The 21,984-nt window shown below is 32.4% G+C and overlaps 3 protein-coding genes across 3 annotated transcripts; all 3 read right to left on the bottom strand.

Moving 5' to 3' along the window:
- Positions 1-233: 233 nt before the first annotated feature.
- Positions 234-1,745, bottom strand: LOC115719067 (uncharacterized). Its single transcript, XM_061108940.1, has one exon. It carries the CDS (start codon positions 1,743-1,745, stop codon positions 234-236), a length of 1,512 nt encoding a protein of 503 aa, XP_060964923.1.
- A 6,516-nt stretch (positions 1,746-8,261) lies between these two features.
- Positions 8,262-10,247, bottom strand: LOC115720699 (uncharacterized). The gene is made up of 2 exons (XM_030649865.2): positions 9,627-10,247; positions 8,262-9,181 (listed from the first exon to the last, which is right to left on the bottom strand). The coding sequence occupies exons 1-2, from the start codon at positions 10,180-10,182 to the stop codon at positions 8,418-8,420; spliced, it is 1,320 nt and encodes a 439-aa protein (XP_030505725.2). The 5' UTR covers positions 10,183-10,247; the 3' UTR covers positions 8,262-8,417.
- A 2,343-nt stretch (positions 10,248-12,590) lies between these two features.
- On the bottom strand, positions 12,591-13,690 carry LOC115719064 (probable O-methyltransferase 3). Its single transcript, XM_061108939.1, has 2 exons — positions 12,983-13,690; positions 12,591-12,893 (listed from the first exon to the last, which is right to left on the bottom strand). The coding sequence occupies exons 1-2, from the start codon at positions 13,688-13,690 to the stop codon at positions 12,591-12,593; spliced, it is 1,011 nt and encodes a 336-aa protein (XP_060964922.1).
- Between the last annotated feature and the right edge of the window lie 8,294 nt (positions 13,691-21,984).

The following is a 21,984-nucleotide window of genomic DNA, read 5'->3' as shown; positions in this document are numbered from 1 at the left end:
TATTATATGTATACTACGTAACTTGTGTTATTATCATCATATATTAAATATCCTAACATAGTATTAATTGTAACATTATGAGCATAAAAGAAACAGTACTAAAAACAGAGATAGAATTTTTATTTAAAAAATAAAGAAAAGTTCATTAATATATAAAAGAAGCACTGGAGAGAAAGACAGTGCAAATTAATTAAACGAGCATGATATGAAGTTAACAACTAACATTGTTTGAATCAATATTTAGTTATGCAATTTTTAACTGATGATGATGGATTATTATCATCTTTATTTGTTGGTAGCTTTTCCTCTAGGGCTATGAAATCCATGTTAAAAGTATTCAAACCCGTGAAAATGCCGTCATTTAGCTTGTGGATGATAACACTTCCGTCATGTAAAACATCGCGCTGAGTATAAGAGAAAGGAACATCACACATTCCTTGCGTCGCTATAAGAGTAACCGTGGTTCTAGTCTTAGAAGGCACTTTAACCGTGTAAGTAGACTCCGTTGCAGTTTCGACTGTCTTAGTGGATGCCCATCCAATAGTCGTGGTAAACTCGTATGAAAATCCAATAGTCTCTTTCGCAACTAGTGGTACTTCTGAAACTTCTATAGATGTATGAACACCTATCTTGAAGGAACCGCTAGCACTGTAAGTAGTAGCTCTTGAAGTCTTGTAGGAAAACGTGAGGTTTAGAGTGTTGTCATCTTTCTCGTCATAGTTTTCTGCTGATGCATGGGCCTTCTCGAGAGCTTGGACATTGTAGATCCTGCCCTCGTCTGGCCGAAAATCGATTCCATAGATACTCCTAGACCCGGCGGTCTCCACCACTACCAACTTTGCAACAGAAGTAATTTTGGTACTATTGGCATTAAGACCATCCTCATAGTTATCATCACTAAAAATCTGAGTGTATCTATCCTTGGTACTTACAGGATCTTTATAGAGAAGGGCCACGGTGTTGTCAGCGACTTTGACGGGCCAAAAAAGTGTAGCATCCTTGAGGTCATGGACAATAGCATATATCCAGTTTTTGTAGCTAAGCGTCCAGAACGTTCCAGTGGAAACGTTCTTCACACAGATATAACCATCACCGACGACAAAGATCTGATGCGCTACACCCACATCTGTAATGTCAACCGAGTTGAACAACATAACACTATCGTCACCATAGGGGGTGAGATATTTGTTGTTGGGACCAAGGAAGGCGACAGTTGGGGTTTTGGGAAATAGAACAAGGGATTGCCAATCCAAGATATCAAACTTCGTCATTTTAGCATCACCATCTACTGGAATGCCCAAAACCGCGTACAAGCTTTCACGGTAGAATGCAGCGCAACGCTGAGACGCAACATGTGTAAATTTGAAACTAGTATCACCATCCTTAGTTACTTGGAACCAAGTACCTGGTTGTTCTGGCGAATCTTTTTCTATGGGTTCGCCAGAGGACGCAAGGATGACCCACGGGTTATCAACATTATTCTTGTCCACTTGCATGGTCAAGAATTTGTTGTTGTGGGAGCACCTTATGTGCACCCATTTTGGATTTTTCTTGGCGCTTATTAATTCGAATTTCACATTAGGGCTCGTAATGTCGTTCCCATCGGAAAGGAGAGACGTCGGTGGCACTCCCTTTGCTGTGCTCTCTTCCTTAGTTATATGTCTCAAGTAGGTTTTCTTGAAATCTGATTTCACAACCGCAAACCTTGGCCATCCACTAGATATTGTAGATGTAGATGATGACATTATAAATATTATTACTTATAAATAATATGTTTAAATTAATTTATAGTAATAATTGGGTGAGCTTATATAAACTAAGTTGTTATGTGTAAACTATTTATAGAGCACCAAAAACAAGGGCAGATCGAGATTCAATAATTAATATTTTAAATTATTGTTAAAATATATTAGTATCATCTGCAAATCTTATTTTTATTTTAAATAAGTATATATAATAATAATATGATAAAAGACTTAGAGTTGTTTTGGTAGACCACTTATTTGTTTTGGCATGTAGGAAATTTTTTTTTTACTCTAATTTTTCATTATCACATATGTTGTAGCTATGTAAGATCACCAGTAAATTTTCAAAAAAATTTGAGTAGCTTACATTACTAAAATTAAAGTTTCAATAATTACTTATACCAAGCGTATAAGAAAAATAGCTGCTCGCACGTGGAATAAAATATATAAATCTTATTGGGAACTTCTATAATGCACTCCCTTAAAAGGAATATACCGATACATCTTTTTTTGTTTTAGTATCCGAAATAATTTTTTAGTCAAATTTTTTTTCATGGTCATGTAAATTATAGTTATTTAAGACATCCTGTAAAATTTTAAGAAATTTAAAAAAGTTTAACACGCCGAAAATTATGTTTAAGCATTGCACGCGTGACTATTTTATTTTATACGCGTGTAAAATAGACTGTTTGAATATTATTTTCTATATTGTAAATTATTTCGAATTTTTTAAAATTTTGTAAGATATCTTAAATAGTTATAACGTACATGAATTGAAAAAAAAAAAATTAGACTAAAAAAATTTTCTAGATGCCGAAACAAATAAGGGTGCATCAGTACATCTCTTTTAACAGGTACATTGTAGAATCACTCAATCTTATTTTCAGCATTATAAACTATTATTGAAATTTTCTAAAGATTTACAAAGTAATCCTGAATAGCTACAACTTATGTCATCATAAAAAAAAATAAATTAAAAAATTCTCCTAAATAACAAAACAGATAAAAAAATCTATCGATCAACATCCACTCATACACTGTAAACTTACTCAAAACTATATTAGTATAATAGTATATTAAAACATTTAGTACGTAACGTGTGATCGTATGGGAATAGATCGCTACAAAAGCAACTTGTATAAGTCATTGCATATATTATTAACTAATTACTATATTATATTAACACCAACTTGTATATAAGTCATTGCATATATTATTAACTAATTACTATATTATATTAACACCAACTTGTATAAGTCATTGCATATATTATTAACTTATTATAGAATAAATCGGATTTTTACATCTAGAATTAGAATTATGATTGAAAATATATTTTTTTAATTATATTTTTATGATACTTTCCCTTCTAATTATGTAACTAATAATTAAAAAAAAAAAATAGTTGCATTTCGTATATTATAATTTTTTGTTGTAGATATTACACCACGACGCGTATAATTATAGGATTAAAACTTATTTAACTAAATTTAAATTAATTAGATAATTAAATATAAATAATAACCTTAGACATTATTCAAGCATTAATTAATTAATTAAAACTTATGAATACTCACAGTTCCAAATTTTATACTATTTACATAATTATTTTTTAGCTGAACTCTAGCTCAAATCATAATAGATTAACCTTGAATTGGTCTTACAATAATTATACAACGATTTGTAAAACGAATCAGATGCAACCGAAAGGAGAAATTTACAATTATTTTTATAATTGGAAGGGAATTTTTCACATTTAGAAATTTATAACATAAACATCATTAATTAATTATATATTTCCTACTTAATAATGCATATTTTCTCACAACTAAAATACAATATAGTAGACAGTACCTTAGCATTATTGATGAATTAATTAATTGTATAGATCGAGAACGTTATCTTGAAAATAATAAGCTTATCTTGTCATTATGATCATGTAAGTATAATTTATCATGCGCTCATATATGGCATTGACTTTTTAAATTACTAAACAACATAAATATTATATAATATAAATAAATATATATTTATATTCTACATCTAGCTAGACAAAACGCAATTTATTGTTTCTTAATATGGTCATATGTAATTTATGAGCTAGGTTCTTTAGATACTGCTAGTTTGCATTTAAGTTTTTTTTTTTTTTTTGAAACATGTCTTAGTTCATGATGTTTGATTTAGGATGCTTATGAATTAGTTATGCATGCACTTAAGATAAATGGTAAATTAACTTAGATATATAAAAACAACCCCATTAAAAGAGAGATCAGCAGGAGATCATAGCTTACAGTGGCAAGAAAATGGTGAAAGCAGTTAAGTGAGATTCCAATCAACCAAATCAGATGTGAAAAAAAATAATAATGGATTGAATGAGAAATACAACACTAGACTTTATGATTTGGTGATTATTGGATAATAATGTCTCGTATGAATTAAATGTAAAAATATTGAGCTATTTGTAAGAACATGGATTACTCTACTTAGCACTAATTAATATTGAGATGGAACATCATGATTCTTTACTACTACAAAAAGGGCTTTTTATTTTAGTTTTTAAGTGACATATAAAGAATTTATTTCAGTTGGGATAACCGACGCTATAGCCGTAAACGCAAATAGTAATATTTTTTACTTCAGTTATGAACCGATGCTAATTGATTTTTTACTTCACTTATGAACCGAAGTAAGAAAATTAAAAAAAAATGTGGACCACCACACCACTGCTACCATCACCACCATATTTATATTAGTTACGAATTCTTCTACCAGCACAACATCATAAATCACAAAAAAATACCAAAATCACCACAGCCCTTTTCTCGAACCACCACCATAATTAGTTGGTTAATCATGTGGTCTTGAATGGCTTTGTAATTCTATTTTTGCCTTTCTCATTATGTGGTTCAATCTCTTGTAATGGAGCAACAAGTGTCCTCTCACTTCTCTTTTGTATTTGGCATCTTCTTATAAATGGCGATGGACTCCTAAGCCTCTCTTCGAGCTGAGTTTATTCTCTATTGCTGAAAAGAACTTTTTTTTACTTGGTATCAGAGCCATTATGCTCACACAACAATGTCTAACGGGTCCAACCATCACTCCACTGCTCGACTTATCTTTGGAGCATTACAAAAAGATTAGCACAGTGTAGATGTTTTCGGGATTAAGGAAGCACAGACACACCGCAGACCAGCTCCCCATTAGGTTTTCAGATCAGATCTGGTGGTTTCTAGAGCTCACTTTTTGCTAACACCCTCACTCGGCCTTTTTCTTAAAACTTGACAGGAACATTTATGTTCTATGGAAAACAATGGTTTCCACAATAATTCGAGGCCAAAAATTAGATGGTTTCATTAATGGTTTGAGACTTGTCATCGTTGTCGAGTGTGAGATTTGGAGAAAGGGAGAGCCACCATCATTGTGAGCAAGAGAGGCTGACAGGATCAGTGCCGGAGAGGGACAGATGAAGATAGAGAGGCTTTTGAGAGTTATGTTTAGATGTATTTGTTGGGATTTTATGCTCTAAATAAAACCCATTTTGATATAATCTTATTTGTTATCAATAGAAGATTAGAAATTATTTATGTTTACATGTATTTTTTATGTTTATGGTTTAATATACAATTTCTGTTAAATCCAAAACATATAGTTATTCACAATTACAGTGATGTCAACATAGTGGAAGGTAATTTTGATTATATGCTTCAAAATTAATGTCCCATGATTCATTAGTGTACTAGATTTACACTGATGTGATAGTCAGCGATAAAGTTTACTTACACCTTGGATAAGTGTTATGTTCTTTCCAAGACATTGGCAAAGTATGCTAGTATCGGATGTATGGAGTATACATTGGACTGGGACAGATATTGATCTTGGTAAACATATTATAATCTTACTGTTGTATCTTTCTAAGTCAATATCATCGGTTGATCTTAGATCAAAAGATCTTAATCCTCATATGGTTAGATTTGATCTCAAGAGTATTATTTATATTTTTTGAGTTATTCGTTGAATCTCATACGGGTGAACACATACATTTTAAGAACATGATCGTACAATTGAGTGGGAGTGCTAATCATAGATATGGAATTTATAGCTTCTATCTAGATGTAGAAGTAAAATGATAAGTTCCTTCGAGTTTGGCTTAATAGAGATAAATGGAAGAGCTCTTATTTCAATAATTATATTAATTTACTGAAATATCATTCATGGGAAGCTAAATGTTTTAAGGATAAAATATATTGAGGGGTGAAACAGTAAATTTGTCCCTACTCGATTTAAATCATCTATAGAGGATCTTTGATTATTGGGATTAGAATAATAGATTATTTCATAACGTATCTATATCGTGAACATATAGAGTGCTCTATATAATTGAGAGTGTAATTTCAAATCTATAGTGGTGCAAGGAGAAATTAATAAGTTAGAAAATTTATTTAGTATAATATTCTAGATCTACTTATTGGAAGCTCGGTTATATAGGCTCATGGTCCTCACACTAGTTGAGACAATACTGCTTGTAAGACTTAGTTAATTGGTTTTAATTAATCAATTACAATTTGTTGTGACTAAATGTATTTTTAGCCACAATACTTCTTGTGACTAAAACTAAATTAGTGACAACTTGTATCTAAATATTATGTTTTAGTCACAAGTAACATTTTGTTGTGACTAAAAGTCACATTTAATCACAAAAATTTATGTTGTGACTAAAAAGTTGTCACCAAAAATAACAGTTTTTTGTAGTGCATCTTGGTACTCTAGTGACTTTAGATCAAATCACGAAAAACAAAAAAAAAGGTTAAATTTTGCTCAGGTGTTAGTAGAAGTTTGAATGTATGAAGATTTTTCATTTACTATAATGTCACCTGCAAGTAGTTTTCGGGGTAAGTCCTTGAAGGTCAAGAGCATCAACCCATTTGCCTGTTTTCTCGAGAGATCTCCTTTTCTAGCCATCTGAATCTTAGCTCTATACTCATTCATTTTGGATTTTGAGTGTGTTCCATACAAAGTTTCCAAAGCATGCTATATAGAGGTTGTTGAATCACATCCCATAACTTCAAATGTGATTCCTTCAGTTATGGAACCATTCAACCATCCCAGAAGCAACCGATCGTTTACAGTTCACTGTTTAAAGCCAGGGTTAATTAATTTTACTTGTGGACACTTCACTACCATCATCATTAGTATAGAGAAACTCGTGTGGTCTACGGAGAATACTTTTAATATAGCCATCAAGTCTGTGTCTATACACTATTGTAGAAACTATGATTTATTATAGTGTAAAGTTATTATGATCCAATGCAAAAGAATCATTTATTGTGCTCCCAAAATGAGTCATGACAACATTTGGAATCTGAGTCTGAGTGTTGTTGTTTTTCAGTCACTACAAAAAAATTTACTTTTAGTCACAACAAAACTTGTGACTAAAAGTGAAAAAGTTGTGACTAATTATAAATTATCATTCCTATATTGTGACTAAAAGGACCGTGGTTAAAAGTATTAGTCACAAAAATTACAATTTATTGTGTGACAATACTTGTTGTGGCTAAAACTAAATTAGTGACTACTTGTATCTAAATACAATGCTTTAGTCACAAGTAATATTTTATTGTGACTAAAAGTCACATTTAGTCACAAAAAAAAATTATGTTGTGACTAAACAGTTGTTACCAAAATTAGCAGTTTTTTTTAGTGAGTAGCAATATTCAAAACCATATATATATGTTGGTACTGTAGAAGTTGTTACTTTCTGAGCACCATTGTCACCTTCAATAGAGGCCTCTAGTGTCTTCTCTCTTGGAGCCGCCATTGATGAGAAAGGTTAGTGAAGGCTGTAATACCAACTTAAAATCAGCAAGAAAATGTAATTAATGAGATTGAGATGTATTGGTTTCATTATATAGGCAAATACCAATTACAAGAATATATATATTCTAGGTGGCCACGTATACAAAAGGTAATGGTACAATGCATGCAGGGAGCAAAAAGAATATTCTCCTAACAGAATTTGTTATGCAATCATTACATAAATTGTGAGTTGTCCAAATGATTGGGAAAAATGATACTTTAATCTTCTTCAATATAAGCAAGCACACACCAACTATGAAAATAACTTTGAAATATGGTAAACAAAATGTGTATTATTATTTGATTGTTTTGTACATGTAATATCTGTTGATCATATACAGGGCCGGCCCTAGGCATAGGCGGGCTAGGCCCGTGCCTAGGGCCCACACTTTCCGGGGGCCCGAAATAAAAAAATAAAAAAAAATTATTAGGCTTTTATTTAACTAAAATTTAGTGTATTGTAAGCAATAAATATTTATAGCTTAGTTGGTTGAGGTGGATGGCATAAAGTTCAAGGTCATGAGTTCAAATCCCATAACACTCTTCTTTTAATTTTTTTTTATATATTTTTTAGGGCCCCAAAATTTAATTTGTCTTCGGCCCATATATTTTCAGGGCCGGCCCTGATCATATATAATCAACCAAAGAAAAAAATAGAACAAATACAATCGAATATATATGTGTGTTATGTCATTATTGAAATTAACAACAAACATTAATTAGTTTGTTAATTATTATTTTTTTATTTGTATTACTTGGTTAATTAAACCAAGAAATTATACTATTAGTTGATCAATATATTGTTTCATCAAATAATGATCACTTTTTGCAGACAACACCACGACCACCCATTCCACTACCACACTCCATACCCACAAACTCATCTTCCAAACCACTCTTTCTTTTCCCATCAAATCTTGCCGCCATGCAATCCGCCGCGAACAAGCTTGAAGCGGAGAACTTTCTCTCACCACCAAGCACCGACATGGGCAGTCCCATCTTCACCCTACTCACGTAGTTCTTCCCATAAGTCTGACCCAAAACTCCATTCACTTCCCTACTCAATGCAAAGAACTTGAAGCTCACATCAAGATGGGCAAAACAATCTTCCTCGGTGATCCCATATTGATGAATTTGTGACTCTTTTTTGGTGATAGGCACCACCGTCGCTTTGAGCTTGAAATTCCCTTCCACCTCAATTTCCACGGAATTCACATCCTGAGTCCTCGATACAGCTATCGAGGACTCTGGAGACTGCCACGTAGCTCCCTCGCCTACAGGGAGGAGGACAGGCTCTCCGTCGAAGGCGAGGGAGAGACGATCAATGGCATTGCTCCATGTAGAGGTCTTCTTAGCACCAATAAAGAGCTTGTGGTTGTCAAAGAGGATTCCGAGGGATTGGACCCAAGTGAAGTCTCTGGTCATGTTAGGGTTTCGTTTCCCGATGAAGTGGGCGTTGATGTGGAGGTTCGAGTCGGAGACCAAGCAAAAGTCATGGTCTTTCTTGCCGTGGAAGTAAAAGGTGAGTCCGTCGCCGCCAATGAAGCGTGGGTCTTGGCACACAGCTCCTGGTTTGTTACAATCTGAATAGTTTTTTTGAAAATTTCATATTAGTATATAATAATAATTATGATATTAATATTATATTTATCACGATATGTAATTTGTGAAAATAGACTATTTTGCAAAAGAATAATAAGGAATCTCAATACTATCTTACATGATATATTTTTAATGTAATTTAATTTAATATCAAATTTCACATATTTTAATTTAAAATAAAAATATTGTACCCTTTAAAACATAATATAACATATATATAAAGTATGAAGCACCAAAAGACATAGAAATAAATTATAAATTGGTATAATTAGTTATTATCGAATTTCACACAGTTTGACTATAGAATATATAACACGTTAAATTGATATAGTATTGTTGGGCACTATAAAATACTTAATAACAACGCTCGTAAAAAAAAATGGTAATTAGAATAAATTTAGAGTTAGCTTAAGAAAATTAACTTACTGCAAACAGGACTACATGTAACACAATCCACCTCGCATTGATCAGGACAAGCGCTAGGGCAAGTATGTTCCATGCCATAACAACTCGGATAATTCTTATTCCTACATCTCACTCTTTTACCTCCGGCCGCCTCCTCAGACGGGGGTGGAGGAGATTGAGGAGTTGCGGGAGTTGGTGTTGGTGTTTGTGTTGGTGGTGGTGGAGGATAAGCATTGTTATTCACCGGTGGAGGAGGCCATGAGGAGGCTTGTGGCGGTGGTGGAGAATAGGTGGTGGCCGGAGGAGGAGGAGGAGAGCGAGGCTTACGCTTTGGGGGTGGTGGAGGTGAAGGTGGTGGTTGAGTGCATAAGGGTTGGCACGTGCGACAATCGACGAAGCACGTGCGAGGGCATGATTCGGGGCAATAAAGATCCTTTTTGTAACAATCTGGATACCATTTGTCTTTACACTTAATTTTCTTTGGCTTTTTTGGTTTATTTGGCTCTGCTTGGGTTAGGGCTAGCAAGATTGAGAGGCTTATAATAAGAAGCAAAACCAAATTAGAGTATCGAACCATATTAATATATATTTAGACACAAAATATATATATATAATTATGTTTGTATGTATATATAATTGAGTTGTGAGAAATATACTAGGTATGGAGGATGTTTATATAGCTCTCTAGAGAGAGAGAGAGAGTTGTTTTAATATTATATTTAATAAAATTGCATGAAATAATTTACGTTAGTTTTTACGTGTATATATATAATATAGCTTTGCTTTATATCCTCATTGATAATTTCGTACGTAATAATTTTTCTTTTTCCTCCTCACAATAACATGCATGCATGCAATTAATTAATTAATTAACTAATTAAAGTAGTAATTCATAAGTCAAACCACTTAAATGATCCAATCTAGCTATATACAAAATTTGTTAGCTAGTAATTATAAGATATTAATTAGTACTTAATTAATCATGTGTTTGGGTATATATATTCTAAAAAGCTTAACTATTAATTAGCAATTTATCCTCTTGTTCTTTATGAGTTATTATTAGAAAGAACATTCCTTCATTCATTTTAATTATTAATTTGTATATATTATTTTGTTTTAATATTGTAGAAACTCTTTTTTTTATTACTAAATATTATTGTTCTATATAAAGTTATATCTAATTCCATCATTTTCAACCAGACACATATCTTGTGTAATAAGTAATATATCCATTTAATCTATTCAGAAAAAAAAGTAAGGTTATTCTAAGTAAACTTATTTAATTAAGTAAAAATTTAAAGTGTAGGTAAAATGTCTGGACACAGATAGATAACAATATACATTTATATTGAGTAAGAGATATACAATTATTTATATTTAAAGAGCTAATATATTGATCATATATATACATGCATGTATATGCATATTGCAACCACACCATTTTTTAATTATAATATTTTTAATATTTATAGACCCATTGAGCAAATATATATATGTATTCACTTTTATTATGTGATCAATTGTTTACTAAGTAAGGTATTATTTATTTTTCTCATAATAACTACAACAAGACAATTATGGTGCGGATTCAATGTTTACGTATATGTGTATATATATATATATATATAAATTCCTTTACGTACATATTCAACCTCATTAATTATTGTTAGAATATTATAGTTTACCTTGATTAAATTATTAATTACTTCACCAAAGTAAAACGATCTTTATTATTTATAATCCTAACCTAGCTAGCTATTACTAAAACATACGTGTAATTAGGGTCGGTCTTATGAGTAGGCGAGCCAGGTGTATTTCTTGAGCTCTCGAACGCTAAGAGTCCCGAAATTATGAAAAAATTATTAGTATATGGATAAAATATTAAATAATAAAAAAATATAACAAACACCGGTGGTAAAGAACTTTTACTTTTCTATTTTTTAAAAATATATATATTTAATGTGTAGCTATAAAGGATTGAATCTTTAAACTCTTAGGTGGCGTTTGGTTGGAGGTAATGAAATGGAATGAAATGGAAAGGAAACAATTTCATTCCATTCCTTTGTTTGGTTGCATTTTAAAGTATTGGAATGGCATTCCAATGGAATGCTCTTTTCACCATTTTGGTGGAATGGCTATTCCATTTTAAAAAAGAAGGAATGACCATTCCAATGTAACAAGAAAAAAAATTTAATTATTTTTTTATCAATTTTTTTTATGCATTTTAAATTTTATTCCATTCCATTCCTATTCTTATTCCCATTCCCATTCCTATTCCTATATTTTCATTCCTCCCAACCAAAGTCTTACCATTAGACACCAAAGCACTAAAATTTTTATTTTGATAATAATTAAACTATATATAAGACTTCAAAATTTGATTTTGACTAAACCCCACGTACCGTAAGACTGGCCCTGCTTGTAATATATATATAAATACTCTTGGTTTATACTTGTAGTAAAGTAATAATTTAAGAAAAATAATTACTATACAAGTAGTTTGCTTTGTGAATACAAATTTGATATGTATATATATATAGGAGAATAAAATGTTATATAATATTTGTTTAATTAAGCAAAAGAATGGTGTGAAGAAATGAAGTGAGGTCAGCATAATTATTGTGGTATTAGCTACAGAGGATTATGTTTATGTGGTAGCAGATGGAGCATCGTTTTCCTAATTCCACAATATTTCCCATATATTATTACATCACATTTTGTGTAGAGAATGAAAAAAGAATGAGAGAATTACAAATCAATAATTATACTCTAAGAATCTCAAACTAATTAAAATCTCCAAATCAACAAGTTTTTATTTCCCATATATTATTACATCACTTTAAAAACATAACACAAGCAAAAGAAGGTACGTAATACATACATACATACCCTTTATTCAAAAAAACTAAAAAGAAGAAAGGTAAATTTCCCTTGATGATGCATATACATACATTGTTTGATTCTATATATATGACTAGTGATTAATTAAGGAAAAAGCTCTATTAGTGACTTCAAACTAAACAAGGGTGTAATTTTGTAGCGAGTGAAACCAGCTTGGAAGATGAGTGTTTCCCAATCCTTTTGGCTTCTCTCTTTCCCAGTTGCGAAAAGAATCATTACTAACAAATCGAATGAAAGCTTAGCTTCCAATACTTCATTCTCATCTTCATCGCTATTTATCACAATATCTATTATCATTACCTTTCCTCCTTTATTGTAACAAATACCTTCTTTACATTTTTTCAGTATTGTCACACATTCCTCATCACTACAACCACGTAAAACAGACTACACACATATATATAAATACATCAGTATTATCACAAAAAAAAAAAAAAAATTAGATCAAACACTGAGCATTTCAAGTGAGGAAATACTTCCATCAGAATCTTGCATACATCTCCAGTACATCCACCAACATCAACTAGTGAAGTTATTATTCCCTCAAAAACATGCTTGAATAAATCTTTATTCATTGCATTAAAAACCAACTTCAACATTCCTGAATCACTACCCATTGCTTCATTCATCCTATCACCGAATTGGGTGTTCTTCTCCCAATACTCATAAAATTTCATTCCATTATTAGCTAACTGAAATGGTGTTGTTGCATCATCTTTCTTGAACCAACTTCCAAGAAAATGGAATGGAGTTACCATAGCTGGCTCAAGCACTCCAACAACATAAGGGGATAAGCTTGAGACATCATCATTATTATTATTATTATTATTATTACTCACAAGTAATTTAGTTGAAGTTGTGAGACCATATGCATCTTCTTCTTCTTCTTCTTCTTTCTTTGATGTGAAGAAACCGAAATGTACTAATACTCGCATTAGACGGCGAAGGGAGCTAGTTTTGGAAGAAGGAATTTGAAGGGCATGGACCAATTGGGAAAGAGTGATGGGTTGGCCATTTTTGTTGTTGTTGATTATGTTTGGTATACCTAACTCAATTGCACATTTTAAAGCCATGCAATTTGTGTAACATAACATATGTTTGTACAAATGAGATTGAGCTTCAGATAACTCATCAATATTACTCTCATTAGTACTACTTCCTTCCCCATGTAAGAGAGAAGCCATAGTATATGACTAGTATTATTAATTGTTATAAGAAAAAATTCAAAACAACAAGTACTTATAAAGATTTAAAGAGCGATGAAAACAAAGTGATAAGACTATTATTGTCTCTTTCAATTGTTAGAAAACAAAAAGTGATGTGTATAAGAGTTTGATTCTTTTATTTGGAAAAGTGTGTTCATATTTGTTTTTTCTTCCCAAAAAGATTTTTAGGATCATTTATATAAATATATAAATGAATTTTGTCAGAATATATGTAACATCACATTACATATAGCTACTTAAATGTTAGGGCAAGTGTTTAAAACTTTAGATGACAACCTTTTAAGAATGGTAAGTGGTGGCTTTGGTATTACATCACAGATAGTCTCTATTTTCTTAAATGAAAAAAATGTATTACATGCATTATATTAAAGGATATTTTTATATATAGATATTTTTTTTTTTGAAAGAAAATCTTATTAACAAAAGACCAGGAACTACACCAAGTTAGGGAGATCAGTTGTACAAAAATTAGCTAACCACCTAGGAAAAGAATGAGAAAAAATCTGAGTAGCCTTAGTTGCAAGGCATTTCCTTGCTAACATATTAGCACACTCATTGTTATTCCTATGAACATGAACAATGGAATTACAATTTAAACTCTCCATTTGCAGTTTGATTTGGTGAAGTATAGTGTTGACAGCAGTTAAATGGTTGTCCTAGTTCTTAATAGCATCAACAATTTGCTTGCAATCTGACTGTATCTCAATGGGGCTGGCTGCTGTGTCCGGTCGATTTTTGAGAGCTTCCAATATGGCCCAAGCCTCTGCCATATCAATCGAACAGCACCTATGACAATAGATCATACCAGCAAGCAAAATTCTACCTTCCCAGTTGCGCCAGATGAATCCCGTACCTACCCCAGCAGCTCCCAAATGCATAGCAGCGTCACAATTCACTACTATGTAGTAGGAGGCCGGTTCCAATGCTTCTGGTGAGGGGGCTCTAGAGTAGTCTTCCTGTCATTCTGCACCAAGGGACTCGATCCTGGGTACGCTGAGAAGACCCAATCCAACAGTTGGGCACCATTCATGACTTGGAGATTGTTCCATTTCCTGTTTCGGTTCTCCCAAATGGCCCACATAATTTTAATAGCATCTTCAAACTCACTCATGTTTAGCTTTGCCTTTAAAGTTACCAATATATCAAACATAGACCCTTGATTAATATGTTCACATTTTTTGTACCAAGGGACAAGTTTCCAAATTGGTTTGATTTTAGCACAAGACCAAAGAGCATGAGTAAGAGTTTCAGCTTGGTTACCACACAAATCACAACTAGGATGAACAGTCATACCTCTATGGGACAAATTTGTTTTTGCTGGCAGCCAATTATGACAAACTCGCCACCCGAAAAGCTTCATTCGAGGAGGAAGTTGCATGCTCCACATCATCTTCCACCATTTGTGGATGTCTTCCATATTAGAGCATCTAGTGGGATGTATATTGATTTCTCTACTGATTCGATAACCACTCTTGACAATATTGTAATTTCCATTTGGGGTAAATGGCCATATCAGCGTATCCTCCATGAATAAGTCTATAGGAATCCCTTGAATCCAAGAGATCTCCTCCTCATGAAAGTGTTTTTTAACTTCCTCCATTTCCCATAAGCCGTCCGTATTGATGAAGTGGTGAAGTTTAGTGTGCGGTGCAATCCCAGGCCTTTGTAAAAGCATGGCCCCCGAGGGTCTTGGTATCCATTTATCTTCCCAAACCTGAATCTCTCTACCATTTCCCACTCTCCACCGAGCCCCCTCGTGCAAAATTTCCCGACCCCAACATATTCCTTTCCAAACACACGAGGCCCCAGGAGGACAACCAGCTTTCATAAATGAAACATTCGGGTAGTAGATGTTTTTTAACACCCGAGCTAGTAAAAATTGAGGATTATGGATAAGTCTCCACCCTTGTTTTGCCAACAGAGCTTGGTTGAATTCATTGAGGCTTCGGAATCCAAGGCCTCCTTCCTCTTTGGGTTTACAGAGTTTGTCCCAAGAACCCCAATGAAGCTTTTTATTATCTTTTGTGTCTCCCCACCAAAAATTGGGAGCAAGGCTGTGGAGATTCTTTATGAGTTTCTTGGGAAGACGGAAGCAACTCATTGCATAGCTCGGGATTGCCTGAACCACCGCCTTAATCAGAACCTCACGGCCAGCTTGGGAGAACATAGAAGCCTTCCAACCTTTAAGTTTATTCCACACTTTGTCCTTTATGATCTCAAACACCTCTTTTTTCCTCCTTCCCACAAAACTAGGCAGCCCCAAATACTTGGCATGATGAGAGACGAGGCGTACCCCCAATCTAGTAGCAAGATTGTGACCTTGAGAGGAGGAGATTCTTTTCCCCATACAAACTTCTGACTTTTCGAGGTTTATTTGTTGACCCGAGAGTTTGGAATATCGTTGAAGGATATGCTTCATGGTGTCACACTCCTCTATATATAGATATTTTTTACCCTTATTTTTTTTCATTTTAAAAAAAAAAATCATAAATACAGTTTTAAAATTACAAGAATATTTTTTACTCAGTAGAAAAATAAATAAGTGTAAAAATAACCCACTATAAGAAAAAAGATTTTTTATAATACCAGAAAAGAATTATAAAAATCTTATCATAATACTTTTCAAAACATTAAGGAAGGCTATGTTATTAAAAGTCATGAAACTTTTATAATGTATTTTATGACTTATACTAAAGTATTATTGAAAACTCTTTTATAATACTTTTTATGTATTATTTTAATACATTAATATGTTTAAATTTGCATTATCTTTATGAGTTTTCATAATACATTATTTCACTTATACTAAAAGGGTCAGTTTGGCACAGCTGTGCTGTGGGAAAAAACAGTTGTAATTGTGCTGTGAGAAAAATTAGCTGCAGAAGAACTGTGAAAAAAAGCTGAGATTATAAATTTCAAAGTACTGTGAGTTGTTAAGATCTATTATGATGATAATGATAATGTTATAATCTAGTTTATTATAATAACAAATATATAAAAACTTATTTGATATAATATTTTTATTTTTAATATATTTATTTTTTATTCTTTTTATAAGTTTAAATTTATATGCATTTGATAAAAAATAATTTATAATAGTTTTATATTATATTTTATCAAATGTAAATAAAAAATTCAAAACTTAAGAATATAAGAAAAATTCAAATGTTGATATGGTTTTTTAATATTAAAATAAAATATAAAATATCTTTTAAAAAAATAAAAGATTTAATTATTATTATTTTATTATAATTAATTTATTTTAAATATTTTTTATTTTTCTAATATATAATAAATGAATAAATATAGTTTTAGTATAAATAAATTTATTATCACTACAAGAAATGCCACTTTTACCAGCACAGTTCGCTGTTACTTTTACCAGCGCATTTCGCAAACTGCGCTGGCAAAGAAGTCAAAGTTTTACCAGCGTACATTTGTAGTGGCTAAAATCTAACTTTTACCAGCGCATTGTTAGGCTATTTTTAGTCTACATTTTGGGTCACTTTTTATAGTTGTTTTCCTTCTTTGTTATTCTTTTTGGAATAGAATTACGCTTGTTTTCTTTGATTTCAGGTTTCACACTTGGAATATATCAATTGATCAAATTTCGGAAAATAACTAACTATGGAATAGAGAAAATTCTGCAAGAAAATAAAGCTGAAACTTCAAGCTTAAATTTGACTATGTTCCAATCAGATTTTGGAAAAAGTCAAAACATAAAAGTTTTAGATTTCTTTTTCTTCTTTCCAACGCATCTTGAATCAACTCATTTGGAGTTTGTATGTGAAAGTTATGTACATTTTACTGAAAGATGTTGAAGCTGTCAAATTTTGCTCCAGTAGTCGCGACCACCACTTTCCATGGTCGCGACCCTTTTTCATGGTCGCGACCATGGTCGCGACTAGGAGCCAAACAGCGAGTTTTTTTTTCGTATTTTGCCCACGGTCGCGACTAGGCTTTATGTAGTCGCGACTAGGGGCGAAAAACGAGATTTTTGGGCAGTTTTTGACTTTTTCAAAGAGGTAGCAACCCTAATTTCTATTTAAGGGAAGGGGGCAGAAATAAAACCCTAGAGATGAAGAAGGAGGCAAAGGAAGCAATTCGATCCGGAATGCAATCACCAACTAGTTCTTTCTTAAACTCTTAGTTTCTATGTTAATTTCTGTTTTAGTTTTGATTATGGATGTTATTATGGATTTTATGAACTAAACTCCTATTTAGGGAGATGATGAATGTTGATTGAAATTACTTTTGGTTAATGATAATTGCTATTTCTCCTTTCTTGATTGTGAATTTATCCATATTTGTGTTTAATTACATGTTTAAGATTGATCACCTTCTTCATGTTCTATGATCCTAATTCAAAATCTGAAAAGTGAGAATTGGGAATGCTAAAATTGGATAAACTAGGTTTTGATGTGAAACGAAAGTATTTGCATAGCCTTTGTGACATTTAGATTATTGCTTAATGCTGATTATATGTTAATCTATCCCAGAGATGATTAGATAAGATGTGATTTAGGACCTAAAAGATCTGAAAAGAGTTAGGTTAATTTTTATAATCTGTCATTCACATTGAGAAAGAGAATAGTAATTAGTATTAACAATTGGGTAATTAAATCAACAGGATTCTTTTCCCTAAATATTCATCCATAATTAATTACACTTTTTATTATTATTATCCTGCTTTTAATTTTTAGTTATTTAATTATTCAACCTTATTATTGATTCTGCCAAATAGAAACAAGAATTCAATTGATTGGTACTTAGCTACAGTCCTCGTGGGAACGATCTCACTTACATGAGTATTACTTGTTAAAACGATACGTATACTTGCGTGTTGGATTTATCACAACACGCATTTACGCGCTGGGAAAAGTCATTTTTGCCAGCACTTTTCATTTGGGAAATTTGATTTTCTATACTTAAAAAACCTTAATATTTTATTCTTAAATCAATACATTTCAAACTAAAAAAAATATGACACTTTTATCTAAAACCCAAAAATACCCCTCTCATAACTCAACCCTCTCTCTCTCTCTCTCTCTCTCTCTCTCTCTCTCTCTCTCTCTCTCTCTCTCTCTCTCTCTCTCTCTCTCTCTCTCTCTCTCTCTCTCTCTCTCTCTCTCTCTCTCTCTCTCTCTCTCTCTCTCTCTCTCTCTCTCTCTCTCTCTCTCTCTCACACACACATCTACAACCCAAACCGAACCACAACCCAAACCCCCACTCACCACCGTCCACAACCCAAACCCCCCCTCACCACCGTCCACAACACCGGCCCCTCACCACCGTCCACAACGTCGGTCCCCTCCCCAACCAAAACCGATCTCCCACCGTCGGCTCCCTTTTTTTGTCATTTTTTTTTGTGTGATATATGTTTTGGAGTATTGATAGGTATTGATTTTAGGGTTATAATATATAATGTATGTATTTATGTGCGCACGGTGAGTTTTGTTAGATTTAGTTTCAGATCTGGGATTTGGGAAAATTGCAGTTTGGGGAAGACGATGGCCCGATGGGGTCCGATGGGCACCCCGATAGGGTCCGATGCTTGCGAGTTGGGGAAAAAAAATTGGGTTGGGGTCCGATGGGGTTGGGTTGGGGTCCGATGTGGGGGTCCGACGGGGGGTCCGACGAGTCCGATGGGGGGTCTGATGCATGCGGGTTGGGAAAAAATGGGGCTAAGTTATGAGAGGGGTATTTTTAGGTTTTAGATAAAAGTGTCATATATTTTTTAGTTTGAAATGTATTGGTTTAAGAATAAAATATTAAGGTTTTTTAAGTATATAAAATGAAATTTCCCTTTCGTTTTATGCTGGCAAAAGTTTTAATATTAATGTTGATTTGACAACCCCCTTTTACCAACACATCACGAGTAAATTTTATTTTACCAGCGTAATACCAACTTAACCAGCACAAAAATGTATTTTTTTGTGCTGGCAAAAGTGACATTTCTTGTAGTGTATATTCTTTTAATCAAAATAGTTTTTTCTAAAAATTGGGTTGTACTAGCTTTAATTTTTAGCTGTAGCTTTTCTATAAATTCTTCAAAAAGCTATTTTTTAACTGTTTACCAAACACATTTTTATCACAATTTTTTCAAAAAGCAGTTTTTAGTTTTTCCTTACACAAAAAACTATAGATTTTTTTATTCAAAGAAAGTAAAGGTAGTGTTACAAATTTACAACAATATGTTATATGGAAAAAAGGAAAATATGTGAATGAAAGTAATGAGGCAGTGTAGAAATTGTGTATTTATCTCAGTATCTCACAAAACTAACTAAACAGTCTATCTTTAGGAGACCCAAGCTCTCAACACACTTCTTGGAACAATCTTAGAGTCCTGCTATTTAGTTGAAATCACTGCACAAAATATGAATAATTAGTCATTATTAATTTCATCTAAGTAGTCACTATATATATACATATGTGTCATATGATTGATCTTGAGATAAGTTGCTGAAATATCAAAATAAACTAAAAATGGCATTATAAATGACAGCATTTTAAGTTGTGGATTTGAAATTAATGAAATGAATGATATGAGATTTGAGGAAACTTTAATGAGAGAATTAAATAAAAAATAAAACAATAAGATAGACAAACATGTTAAATGAGAGAATAGTAAGAAACAACAAATTGTGACTAATTTCCTAATTAGCCAAGTCCAAATTAGTCTGAATGGAGTTCCTTATCTCCCAGATAAACTAATTGAAAGGCATAGAAATACAGGGAAACAGAGACTATGGTTTGGATAACAGTGATGAAGATGAAGGAGTTAGTTACCATTTACGTTCTGTTCTTGGAGCTCTGATTTGGACTCTGCATGCCCATTAAAAATAAACGGATGTCAATCAAGATGGTATTTAGTCTAAATAATGAATGTGTCCAGCATAGTAACAAGATTATTACAAAAGCATATACATTTCTATTACTGTGTGGTTTTTTAATAAAGGTGGTGATTCTTTTAACACTCTTATTTCTTGTCCAAATACATCCCAGCACAACAAAATAGGAAACAGAGGCTATGATATCTGGCAAACTTGTTCACAAATAGGAATATCACACCTCTCCACATCATAGGCAGATGTGGATAGTTGAAACATGATAATAATCATTAAAGTTTCTACTACACCCTAATTAGAATATGTTATTACAGAGGGAAATATTGTTTGCTTAAATTGGTGCGTAGCCTCACCACAGCATCGCCAAAGCACCACAGTCTTATTCATTCTATCTTCGATTCCAGAATCTTTCGACCTTTGCATTCGTTACCCTGACCTCATTAAATTCACCTTTCACATTTCTATTTCCAGCACTTGTCGGATCGATTGAGCAACTCAACGGATCAATGAAGAAAATCGTTGGATCAAATCATCGGATCACAGACCAACACGTTTTAAATTAATTTTTTAATTTTATTTACTTACAATAATACTTTCTAAATAGACTTATCCTGATGTATTATGGAAAACAGGCTTGTGTAGTGACCACTTTAATCCCAATTGTATTTTTAATCTTGAATTTGGATTATTATGGGTTTAGTGATATAAACTAATTATGATGATGTTTTACTTTAATTTGAACATTAGCTAAACTTTTTGTGGTTATAATAATTTTGGGGAAAGATGCAATTTAATTTGTATAGCATGTGGGATTTTGTGTATCAAAGTTTTTTTTAATGTTTAAGTTTATTTGTGCTTAATTACCATTTATGAACTATCGATTAAATATTAATTCTGAAAAGGTTAATATTATTGAACACTTAAGTTAGATAATGCATGTCTTAATATCCTTGAGATTTTGAATTGTGATAGTACAGGAATATATAAAGGAATTGAGTATTGGATAGGAATATATGTCAAGAAATTAAATAAAGGAATTGATAACATAAAGACTCAGATCAGATGGTATAGCTCTCAATGTGTGTGTCAAGTTATCGTATGCCTTGGAAAGATAATTCAATAAAACCTTGTTTGTCATGAAGTCGTCTGTATTTTCATCTATATATATAGACAGAGTTGGATTCATACATTTTGAATCTATAAAACCTTTGTTTGTCATGAACAATTGTTCCAACTTTGACCACACCCTCACTGCTTAATTATAGTCCAATCCAATATCACATGTACAACTCTATCTCTACATCTCACTCACTCTCTGGTAGCTAGTTGGTACATTATTACTAGGTAGGTAGGTTGATCAGGTCTAGGGATATTTATAGGGAATATAAGAGAGGAAAGATATGG

The sequence above is a fragment of the Cannabis sativa genome, chromosome 2, assembly GCF_029168945.1.
Source record: "Cannabis sativa cultivar Pink pepper isolate KNU-18-1 chromosome 2, ASM2916894v1, whole genome shotgun sequence".
Classification (NCBI taxonomy): domain Eukaryota; kingdom Viridiplantae; phylum Streptophyta; class Magnoliopsida; order Rosales; family Cannabaceae; genus Cannabis; species Cannabis sativa.
Note: the sequence above shows the minus strand (reverse complement) of the source record. Positions and strands in the feature narration are given on the sequence as shown.

Coding starts and splice junctions, on each gene's coding strand:
- LOC115719067 (XM_061108940.1), bottom strand. CDS start 1,745: ATGTCATCATCTACATCTACAATATCTAGTGGATGGCCAAGGTTTGCG.
- LOC115720699 (XM_030649865.2), bottom strand. CDS start 10,182: ATGGTTCGATACTCTAATTTGGTTTTGCTTCTTATTATAAGCCTCTCA. Junction 9,182..9,626: donor TACATGTAGTCCTGTTTGCA/GTAAGTTAATTT, acceptor AAAACTATTCAG/ATTGTAACAAACCAGGAGCT.
- LOC115719064 (XM_061108939.1), bottom strand. CDS start 13,690: ATGGCTTCTCTCTTACATGGGGAAGGAAGTAGTACTAATGAGAGTAAT. Junction 12,894..12,982: donor TATGCAAGATTCTGATGGAA/GTATTTCCTCAC, acceptor ATATGTGTGTAG/TCTGTTTTACGTGGTTGTAG.